The following is a 12205-nucleotide window of genomic DNA, read 5'->3' on the forward strand; positions in this document are numbered from 1 at the left end:
AAAGCAAATTATGCCGTAAGATGGATAGCGAAGATTAAAGGCAAAAATAATAGTTGGATAGCTTCTCAGAAATAAAATAAAAAAAAATAATTTTTCTATATTAAAAAGATTTTTATTAAATACTTAAATAAGTTTATAATATTAAAAGTTATAAATTGTAAACAATGAAATATTTTTCCACAAAGTCATCAGTACAATAATCCACTGGATTATTGTTCAGAAATGGTACGTCATTCTAAAAATTATTTCTTAATACTTTATTAGCTTTTGTAAAATTAATTAATCAATAATTTAATAACATTATTTTTCTCTTATTTTCAAGGTGAATTATTTAAGCTTTAATAAAAATGTGCTGATGTCATTAAAATTTTCTTTTTCATCTTCGTTTCTGCGAATTTCATTAATAAATACATAAAAATCATAGATGTTTATTTACATTACTTCAATTGAATAGAAATTGACTTTGCTTAATTTTCTATTTGTATAACTTGAAATTATCATTTCACACGAATAGTAAAGTAAAAAAAAAAAAATTTATGAGCACGGAAAAAACAAGACGACACTGGATATCATCCCAGATTATACTCAGTGATATCTGTAGTGAAAAAAAAATTTCAGATAGTAGCTAGTATAATCCAGATTATACAGCGTAATATCTGGATTATACTCATTATAATTTGGATAATACTCATTGTAATCTGGATTATACTAGCTACTATCTGAAATTTTTTTTCACTCAGTATAATCTGGGAAAATATCCTCTGTCATCTGTAAAACATTCTCTTCTTTCCCTGTACAAGACATTTTACAAAAATTTATAAAATAAATAATTTTTTTGAATTGAATAATCTATTAATCACTTGTCCATATTTTAATTGTTTTATCAAGTTCTGAACCGGCTGAAGCAATAATGTTAAAAAATGGGTGACATGATACAGATATCACCACATCTGTATGTCCTTCAAGCTTTTGAATAAGTTCTTTCGTTAGTAAATTCCAAATATAAACTAAGTGATCTTCTGACCCGGAAACAATCAACTTATAATTTGTGGTAGAAATATCAGCGAATACGGCGAATTTATTATTAACATGACCTGTATAAGTTTTCCGAGGTCTTGATTGGGCGTAATCCCACAACCTGATAGTATCGTTCAAGCTTGCGGCGAGAATATATCTCGAATTAGGAGAAAACTTAACAAATGTTATCGGCATTGATTTATAATTCTCTTTCCTTTCAACTAGAGTTTGTAAAGCGCGATAAGTTTCGGCATCCCATATACGGCATATTCCATCATAGCCGCTAGATATAATGAAGGTTCCCTCGTGGTTATATTGAACAGCGCTTACAGGGTCAGTGTGAGCTGATAATGTTTTCATACATTTCCCTGTTTCAACATTCCAAATTCTAACAGTTTTATCAAATGCGCCAGAAACAACACGATGACCGTGAGGATGAAAATTACAACAAAAAACGTAATTCCGATGACCCACAAAAAGTTTTACACAAAGAGACGTTCTGAAGTCCCAAACTTTCAAAGATAGATCATCTGATGCAGTAACTAATCGACTACCGTCCCTAGACCACGATACGTCTGAAATTCCTAAGTCATGTGCTTTAATTGTTTTTTCACATCTTCCAGTAAGAACTTCCCAAATTTTAATGCTTCCATCGGCAGATGCACTAACGAGCCAATGTCCATCTGGGCTAAATTTTACTACGGATACAGCCTTGGTGTGTCCAGTGAGGGTACTCCGCAGAACGTAGGTTGGATTAATACGGTGTTTCTTCTGAGAAGTTGGTGTTGAACTTGCATTAGTTGATGGTTCCTGAACTGAAGAAGATTCACCAGCACTAGTTGATGGTATCTGAACTGAAGAAAATCCAGAAGCACCATTTGATGGTCCCTGAACTGAAGAAAATCCAGAAGCACCATTTGATGGTCCCTGAACTGAAGAAAATCCAGAAGCACCATTTGATGGTCCCTGAACTGAAGAAAATTCAGAAGCACTAGTTGATGATATCTGAACTGAAGAAAATGCAGAAGTACTAATTGATGGTATCTGAACTGAAGAAAATGCAGAAGCACCATTTGATGGTCCCTGAACTGAAGAAAATCCAGAAGCACCATTTGATGGTCCCTGAACTGAAGAAAATCCAGAAGCACCATTTGATGGTCCCTGAACTGAAGAAAATCCAGAAGCACCATTTGATGGTCCCTGAACTGAAGAAAATCCAGAAGCACTATTTGATGATCCCTGAACTAAAGAAAATTCAGAAGCACTAGTTGATGATATCTGAACTGAAGAAAATGCAGAAGTACTAATTGATGGTATCTGAACTGAAGAAAATGCAGAAGCACTAGTTGATGGTATCTGAACTGAAGAAAATCCAGAAGCACTATTTGATGATCCCTGAACTAAAGAAAATGCAGAAGCTCTAGTTGATGGTATCTGAACTGAAGAAAATCCAGAAGCACTATTTGATGATCCCTGAACTAAAGAAAATGCAGAAGCTCTAGTTGATGGTATCTGAACTGAAGAAAATCCAGAAGCACTATTTGATGATCCCTGAACTAAAGAAAATGCAGAAGCTCTAGTTGATGGTATCTGAACTGAAGAAAATCCAGAAGCACTATTTGATGATCCCTGAACTAAAGAAAATCCAGAAGCTCTAGTTGATGGTATCTGAACTGAAGAAAATTCAGAAGCACTATTTGATGGTATCTGAACTAAAGAAAATGCAGAAGCTCTAGTTGATGGTATCTGAACTGGAGAAAATGCAGAAGCACTAATTGATGGTATCTGAACTGAAGAAAATGTAGAAGCACTAGTTGATGGTATCTGAACTGAAGAAAATGTAGAAGCACTAGTTGATGGTATCTGAACTGAAGAAAATTCAGAAGCACTAGTTGATGGTATCTGAACTGAAGAAAATTCAGAAGCACTAGGTGATGGTATCTGAACTGAAGAAAATCCAGAAGCACTATTTGATGATCCCTGATCTGAAGAAAATCCAAAATACTCCATTATTATTTACTGATATATATTAAAAAAGTTTAAAATATTATAATAATTCGCTTTCACTTTGTTGAAAGAAGATAACTTAAATTATTGGTTTGCTCAGTAAATGCGTTCCCAAATTTTGGACGAACTAGTCAACGTTGCGCGCGCGTCTGAATTTTGGAATATGAAATTATATGTATTTTCATGCTTATGATATATTTGACCAATGACGTTACGAATAGTTTGCTTACATGATATATTTTTCTCCTAAATCATTATAAAAGTGGACTAGAATTTAATTTGCGCGCTTAAACGCCCGCCTGACTATATTAGTGAAATGACTGTAACTCGAAAACTATTTTTAAAAAATTGCATTTTTAATTTATTAAAATTTCTATAAATCCAATTTTTTTAATAATTTTTTTTGCTATAATTTATTTCTTAAAAAAAATTAAAACAATTATAAAGTGACAGCTAAATTTAATGTCATAAATTTTTTATTAAAAAAATTTCAATTAAATAATTAAAAAAAAAATTTCACCTGTAAAACTATAAGTGTAATTTTTCAGAAATATCTTTTTAGTTGTAATTTAATTAATAAAAAAAAAATTAAAAAATATTCAGACGTTTGCTAACTTCAGTGTCATGTCAATTTTTTTGAAAATTTCACACTGCGCCTCTTTAAATTAAAAAGAGCAAACGTTCGCCATCTAGCGTTGAAATTTAAGACTATTTGCTTTTCTTTTTATGAAAAAGACAGTCAGATGGCGGCACTGTTTGGATTAAATTCTAATCTAAACTCGTAAACTCATTGTACTGCATGTATGTAGTTGTAATGTATACATAATAAATAACCAAATTCAACTAACATTCGATTAAACATATATCCTGTCATTGGCTCGGTGAATTAATATTTTTGTACATGTATTCGATTATATTTTTTGTAAAATGACAGACACAGAGAAGCCTTTTGCGTGTTCGTCTCCAGGATGTAATATGGTAATTATTATTTTAAAAAATAACAATATGTTAATTAAAAATACTTACACTCTTACAACAAACACTACATGCTCTATTTTAATCTTTCATTAATGTCAACAATATTCTAAAGTAATTTTTACTCACAATAAATACATTAAAAATGTAAAAAAAACTTAAGAAAATTATTTTGTTTTTATTTCAGAGTTTTGTTAATGAAGATCATTTGGTAGTTCATAAAAAAAAACATGATATGATATTAAATTTTGGAACAGGTGGTAAAAGTAATTCATTTATAGGTAAGTACTTAATATTTAATTTTTTATTACATAATTCTTTATTTTTAAGACAATCTAGCTTATTTGAATTTTTTTTTTATTTTACTATTTTTATTTACACTGAACAGATGTCAACAAAGGTTCAGAAAATACAATACTAAATATAAAGTTAGCCGACGTTTTTAATTTTTTGATTTTTTTTCATTTATTCAATTTTAACAAAAAAATATTTTTAAAAAATTGCGTGTGTAATTTTAAAAATTTTCTACATGTGAAATTTTTTTTTTTAAGCAATTTTTCAATAAAATAAATTATTAAAATTTTTAAATGTCAGCTAACTTAATTTTCATTCAAAAAATACAAAACCGAGCTGTCAATTTTAAAAATTTTTTCAACAAATCAATTACAATAAAAAAATGTTTCTAAAAAATTTCACTTGTAATTTTTATTAATTTTAACATGTGAAACTTTTTAATTGAATTTTTTTTTTTAACTATTTAATTGCTACAAAATTCTAAAAAAATTTTTAATGTCTGTCAACTTCAGTGTTATTAAATATAAAAATTGAAGAGCAAATTGCTAATAAATAAAAATTACTAATATTATTATTTATTTTTATTTATATTATTTCATTACATGATTATATATTTATATATTTAGCCGATCAAACGCCAACTCCTACACGATTTATCAGAAATTGCGAAGAAGTTGGTTTATTTCAAGATTTACAAAATGTTAATCCCTTTGAAGAAACTTTTAGACGAGCTGTTGAAGGCAAAATTGGATCATTGTCTGAATCTGAGGTACATTCATAATTTTTTTTTCTAATAAATAATCAATTTATTAAATTTTTATTAAACAACAATGGTTGACTAAAATAATACTTACTTCCAGATAATAATAAATGACGATACGTTGCATACACCACATGTGTTTCCACACATAGAAGACAACTCATCAAATAAAATAGTTCTGCACCGAGCTGATGATAATGAAATAGACGAAACATTGCAAGGTAAATCAAAAGACATAAATGAAGAAAAGCCGAATTGTGAAAGTTTAGATATTATCGTTTGTAAAGAAGTTAAAAAGACATCTGAAACAATTGTTATACAAGAAGCGGACACGTCAATTATCCAACAATCACCCCAACTATCGTCATCTACAAGCCTGTAAGTATTATGTAAGAAATATATTGTTCATTTGGAGTCGATGAATTTTTCTTTAAAAACGTTAATATTTAATGAATGACCTTGTATCTCGTGAACTATTGACATTTTTGAAGGTATAAGCTCATCCCGATGTTACACTCATCGAGACCTTTCATTTGAGTACCCACATCAATTTTTCATATATTTATATATATTATATATATTTATATATGAAAAATATATCAAAATGCATGTGGGTACTCAAATGAAAGCTCTTGATGAGTGTAAGATCAAGATGAGCTTATATTTTTAAAAAAGTCAATAGTTAAGAAAATACATTGCAATTTAACAAAATTCATTATTTAATTAAAGAAAAATTTTATTGTTTTACAAGATATTGTTTGTTTTAATTTAATTATTTTTATTCAGCTTGTCTCAATGATTTCTTAAACCAATTTTGATCAAAAGAATTTTTTATTATTCAAATAGTGTTATGCTTTGCAGTTGATCGATTCAATAGTAGTAGAATTCAATAAATAATGAAGAATATCTAAAAAAATATTGTACAACAACTCATTAAATTTAAACGCTATGAATAATTTCTAGATTAGCCTGTAAAAACGAATATTTTTCAAAATATTTACATAATAATAAAAAGTAATAAACAATATAATGTAATAAATATAAATGACTGTTGTTATCTTTACACAGATCGATAAATGGCGAAGAAGTGCAATTTCTTTTGAAAACTCACGATGGAAAATTCATGCAACTGTCTGCAACTTCTATTATTGATTCAACAATCCCAACAATTAATGTTCAATCTCAACCAACTAAACCACAACAAACAATAGTGATAGACGCAGCATTACCATTGACAAATAACGAACTTGATAAATCTGTTAAAAAAAGTTCGTCTCCTCTTTTAGATGCTAAGCAGGTATTTTTTTTTTTATGACTCTATATTTAATCAAGATCGTTACTTTGTTTTTATTTAATAAATTTCATCTTTCAGCGCCTCAGAGAAGCTCTCATAAAAAACGGTAATGTAACAAGTTCAGAGGTGATAAAAAATGATAAAGTACAAAATAAAAATACGGAGAAGAAATCTGTAATAAAGAAAAAAGTTGAAGTTGTAAATGAAAATATTGTGGATTTACGTAGAAAACAAGATGTTCAAGCGAGAAATCGCGCAAGTTCGATGAGAGCACGAGCAAAAAGAAAACAGTGGATTAATCAGCTTCAACAGTCATTAGACGAAAGTAATAAAGTTAATGCTAAACTTCAATTGGAAATTAAAAATTTACGATTGGAAATTAGTAATTTAAAAACTGTTTTATTGGCTCACAAAGACTGCTCAGTGACCAAAGAAATGGCTAAAAGTAAGATTTTTTTTGACTATTTTATTTTATGGAAATTTAAAGAGAAGAGTTTACTGATTTTTTTGTGCAGGAATGGACATCTTTAATTTTTCATTAATAACTATTTTTTTTTTCTTAATTTCAGACAAAATAATTGTAGACCCTAAAGTTATTTCTTTACCAAGTGTAAGGCTACCAGAAGAAGCAGCTGTTCTATCAATTGATTTAACACAGGGAATAAAACGAGAGAGTACTCACCAAGACGTGCAGTGTGCTCCAAATAAAAAAATAAAAACAAAAAGACAATCAATAATATTACCAAAAACCGACGACAAAATGATGGCTAAAGTTATTAGCGGGCCTTGCAATAATCTTAAGCTTATCAACCTTAATCAAATAGTAGATGAAAAATGTATTGACAAACCAATTTTAATTGTACAAAATGGACCACCAAAAAAAGTCCAAATTATAAATTCACGACAAGTGGTTCAAGTAGACCAGAGTCTACAGTTAATAAATGTTGCCTCTAAGACAACTGGGACGTAGTTCAATTAAGTTAAGTTTTTATAAAATAGAACTTCTGTAAAGTTGGAATCATATTAGGCTTTTATATGTCATAGTGCTCTTTAAGGGGGTCTTCTAGTCTAGAGGCCCGAATTTCGAGAATTTTTTGGCAGTTGATAAAAAAAAAGCATTTGATATTTTTATACTGAGTGAAAAAAAATTTTAGATAGTAGCTAGCATAATCCAGATTACAATGAGTATAATCCAGATTTTTCTAGCTACTATCTGAAATTTTTTTCACCACAGATATCACTGAGTATAATCTGGTATGATATCCAGTGTCTTGTTCTTTCTGTGTAGACTATAAAACCCCCTTAAGACGTTCTCCAAGCTTTTTATTTTAAGGTATTGTCAGTAATTTTAAGTAACAAGTCATTGAAAAAAAAATTTTTATTACAAGACATTTATTTTTATAATTATAATTATTATCTATGTTTAAATACGTCTATGAATAGTCAATCGCTGGCGATTATGTTTATGTTTTGATACGACAAAGTAGCATTTAATTTCTGCGTTTTTTTTTTAATGTTAAGCAAAGTATTTTTTTAACATTCTAGTTTTTTTTTTTTTTTTTTTTGTCAAGACTTTTAATAACTATAAAACGTTATGTACAACTCTAGTGATATACATCCATTATGATACTCATTAACAGTAACTCTAGTTTAAAACAAGTAAATTACAAAACTCTTAGACTAGTTTTTGATTGAGTCGTCAATCTTTAAAAATCATTAATTATTTACTTAAAAATTGTTAATTAGTTGATAAATTTAAACTTGTTGGAATAATTTTAGTTTAAAAAAAAAAGTAAGGCAATAAAAGTAGGATATTAAACTTTTTATTATTGTGATTATTTATAAGGTATAAAAAAGTTATAAATTTTTTATGTAGTGGTATAAAGAAAAATCTATTAAACTTTTATTACTTTCTAGTTGACCTCAAAATTGCGAGATAAATTTAATGGTTTCATTTTTAAGAATTTATAAATTAAAATAGACATTAATTATGTCTATCAACTAAATTATCTTGTTGAAATAATTTAGAATTACTCAATTATTCAATTTATCTTTTATTTATAGATTCTTCTAACAAAAACTATGATTCAAAATTTTATTCAGAAAAATACGAAAATTAAAATGAATGTAATTTTTTTAATTTTATATAATTGTGATTAATGAATTTTTAATTTGATAAAAAAAAGAAATTTCACACAAAAAAGTTTGATTGTTAGTGATAAAAATTTTATTTCAGTTAAGTAATTCGTTTATTGATTCAATTGAATGTATGCGGGTTTGTTATATATTTTATTAAAAGACGACTATAATTATGGAATAAAATTTCCAAAAGAGATACAACTATTTATAATTTATTATTAAGTTTTTAATTAAATAAAATTATTTTTTTAATAGAAATATGATCTGTGTTATTACAAAAATTAATCTTACTAAATTATAAGAGAAAAAATAACTCATGATATAATACATGATCTTTTGATATATAACACATTAATTAACTCAGAAATTTTCATTAGCAGTATTAGTTTTTATAAATTTTTTGTGATAAATTTTACATCTTTTAACATACTTCTTATCAATTAAACTAATTAAAAATTAATATTATTTTATAGTTTGTAAACTAATGTTTAGTAACTCTCAATTTGGAAATCAATTGATGTAATTTGTAAAATTAGTCGCAAATAAAAAATGATATTAATAAAATGAGCGAAATTGAAATTTCACCAAATATTAATTCAGTCGTTTAAAAAATAGCGAAAAATAAAAATATGTAGCTACGTTAATTTAGTCAATTCTTACTGCAGAAACTTATAAAATTATCCACTTGTAAATTTTGTAAAATGTAAAATTTGCCGTTTCTAAATTTCTCGTAATTCTTTAACGGATTAAGCGGATTTAAAAAACAATTTGAGGCATCTAAAAAGACTTCCATAAATTTAGTTTTTCTGGAAATTAAGCAGATTCGACAGACCCATTCAAAAGTTATAAAAAATTTAAAAACGGCTAATTTTATAAATTTCTGCAGTAAGAATTGGCTAAATTTACGTAGCTGCAGATATTTTTTCGCTATTTTATAAATGACTGAATTTATATTTGGTGAAATTTCTATTTTGCTAATTTCATTCATATTATTTTTTATTTACGGCTAATTTTATAAATGACATTATCAGGTAGTTTTTAAATTTATAGTTTATAAACGTTCGAGCTTACAAATGGCTATCTTCTAGTAAATTTAAAAACATGCTTAAATTCATGACCATATATATATCGTTGAAAAGCGAAAAGTTAGTTACTGGCTTTATTGCACATTAAAAATTGGATTTCACATGTCATTTAAATTATTTGATTTTTCCGATTTTTCCCTCAAAGGTAAAATAAAAAGCTAACTATTCCAATTTAGAAAATATGATTGCAGGATTAAAATTTTTTTTTTTTTTTTAACATTAATCCTGATTGAAGCAGTTGTAATTTACTGATAGAGATAAAATTTAGCTTTGCAAAAAATTTTTAAGTAAATAAAAGTTAATGTTTTAACATAAATTTTTGACATATCTTAAAACTACGATAAAAAATTGTTTTATTTAAGTATCAAATGCATTAATAAATAATAAACATTTTACAAATTTTATCACAACATTATTGACTTACTAAAAATATAATTTTACAAAAATGCAATATACACAAAGAAATATTAAATTTTAAAAATTTCATCCTCTGAAATTTAAAATTCTTGTAATCCTAAAATATTTTAGTTATAAATTAAAAAACTCGGAATTTTTGTATAAGCTGTAATATTTAGTGATTAGAATTAATGAAGATCAGAAAAGGTCATGAGATTAATGATACAACAACTTTTTACAATTAACCTTTTCTAACTTAAAAATAAACGACTAGATAACAATAAAAAAAAAAATTACACTTTATTTTATTTTTATTTTTATTTATAATTCATCATAAATATGTACAAGTTACAAAGTAAATATAATAATGAGATGAGAATAATAAAATCAAATTTACTGTGATGCATTTGTAACCCTCGGGCCCTTATCAGTTCTCCGTCCAGTTGTCGTTAAATTTTACACCGGACGAGAGAATGATAAGGGGCTTTAGGCACGTTCCAAATCCGTTGTTTAAAAATTTCACTTTTATTTAACATTTATAATAAACCAATTTTTTTTTTTTTTTTTTTTTTTAAGCTGAAAGAAATCTCTCTCAAAAGGTTGAATATTTGAGTACAATAGAATAATTCGAGAGTTAACTTGAAATCATTCACAAGGAAGTAAACTTGTAAGATAAGATTCCCTTGAATTCTTACAGCCAATAAAAAAAAGTTCAATAAAATAAGTAAGATTTATTTTATTTTTTCCTTACAATCTTGTCTTGGTTTTGATCGTTGCCATGCCACAAAGATTAAATAAACGTAAACGTTATTGGCACTACATGTACCATTGCAAACTATATTTATATTATATACAAGAAGACTATCGACTTGGTTCCCGTCAGCAAATATTGCCAACAACGGTTTTCCTATGCTGCGATAAGGCACATGATAAGAATAAATAGCATTGGCGTAACTCATCCATGCTCTTAGAAATTTAATACTTGTTTTCATTTTACAAGTTACTATTTCTTCTCGAGTTATTTAACAAGACTTTTTCAATTATTTTTATTTAAATTCAACTTTAACTCAAATTCTTTCATTAATCACAGCTCATTATTTTATTTCAGCTCTTCTTACTCTTACGTAAAATATCACTTCTGATAAATTGTTTTCCTGTAAATTCAAGTGAGACAGAGTTACTTGTTAACAGATTAAGTATTACGATGTATGAAGTCATTTTTTACAGCATAAGTTAGTGACACATTACTGTGCCTTGGACATTTGAAATATTTTAGAAAAAAAATTTTTTTCATCCCAATGAAATAAGAATTTAGTAAATAATTAATAAAAAAAAAAAAAAAAAAAAAAAAAAAAAAATAGCAAACATTTCATTCAGTGTTTGGATTTTTAGAAATAATTTACTTTAAATAAAAAAAAATGTTTTTTACTACTTACAATTAAGATTTTTAAAAGTTCTGTATGTGCAATTTTTTTATTAATCCATTTGTTATATAAGGTAATATAACAGCCTCGATAATCCGATCAGAGATTAATATCCGATCACATTAACTGACATCCTACCTTTTTTTTTTTTTTCTAATGAATTATTATTGAACCCAGAAAATTTATAAGACTAGAGTTAGGCGACATTGTTAATTTTTTGAGTTTTTTTTTTTTTTTAATTATTAAATTAGAATTGAATAATATTTTTAAAAAATTGCATTTATAGTTTTTTAAAATTGAATTTTTTTAATAAAAAAAATTCTAAAAATTTTTAGATTTTGGCTAACTTAAATTTCATGAAAATTTTTAAGGAAGATTGAAATAGTTTTGGTTGAAGAATTTTTTTTGATCACGAAAATTTATTTTAGAGTCAAGAAGAATTTTTATGTGTAAGTAAATTATCTGCTACCTAATTCAGTGATTTTTTTTGCATTTATAAAATTATGTAAATAGCAGTTGATTTTCGCATAATTAAAAAATTCTGTAAATATTAAAATGAAAAGTATTGAAAGTATTTACTATATATTGTAATAAAAAGTTAAGTTACTGGATAAGAAACAATGTAAATTTTTCTTTTGTTCAATTAAAACTAGAAAAATATTAAAAAAATTTTTTTTTATTTTTTTGCAATAATTTTATCAAAAAAAAAAATTTGCAAAAATTTTTAGATGTTGGGTAACTTAATTTTCATTACCAGATAAATAAATACATAAATAAATAAATTTATTGTTGGGGTTTTTACGTTATAAAAAAA

The 12205-nt window shown here is 26.3% G+C and overlaps 2 protein-coding genes and 1 long non-coding RNA gene across 3 annotated transcripts; 1 reads left to right on the forward strand and 2 right to left on the reverse strand.

Annotated features, from left to right (window-relative positions):
- Positions 1 to 90: 90 nt before the first annotated feature.
- Positions 91 to 3174, reverse strand: LOC141524095 (uncharacterized). The gene is made up of 2 exons (XM_074237750.1): positions 737 to 3174; positions 91 to 625 (listed from the first exon to the last, which is right to left on the reverse strand). Exon 1 carries the CDS (start codon positions 3025 to 3027, stop codon positions 853 to 855), a length of 2175 nt encoding a protein of 724 aa, XP_074093851.1. The 5' UTR covers positions 3028 to 3174; the 3' UTR covers positions 91 to 625; positions 737 to 852.
- Positions 3175 to 3863: 689 nt separating this feature from the next.
- On the forward strand, positions 3864 to 9679 carry Atf-2 (Activating transcription factor-2). The gene is made up of 7 exons (XM_074238624.1): positions 3864 to 4002; positions 4187 to 4280; positions 4920 to 5062; positions 5154 to 5431; positions 6122 to 6350; positions 6426 to 6792; positions 6917 to 9679. The coding sequence occupies exons 1-7, from the start codon at positions 3952 to 3954 to the stop codon at positions 7315 to 7317; spliced, it is 1563 nt and encodes a 520-aa protein (XP_074094725.1). The 5' UTR covers positions 3864 to 3951; the 3' UTR covers positions 7318 to 9679.
- Positions 7893 to 11711, reverse strand: LOC141524607 (uncharacterized). The gene is made up of 2 exons (XR_012478733.1): positions 11404 to 11711; positions 7893 to 11121 (listed from the first exon to the last, which is right to left on the reverse strand). It is a non-coding gene; the product is annotated as an uncharacterized LOC141524607 (long non-coding RNA).
- Between the last annotated feature and the right edge of the window lie 494 nt (positions 11712 to 12205).

The sequence above is a fragment of the Cotesia typhae genome, unplaced genomic scaffold (assembly GCF_013202065.1).
Source record: "Cotesia typhae breed Kobodo isofemale line unplaced genomic scaffold, CoteBio_Ctyphae contig_11, whole genome shotgun sequence".
Taxonomy (NCBI): Eukaryota; Metazoa; Arthropoda; class Insecta; order Hymenoptera; family Braconidae; genus Cotesia; species Cotesia typhae.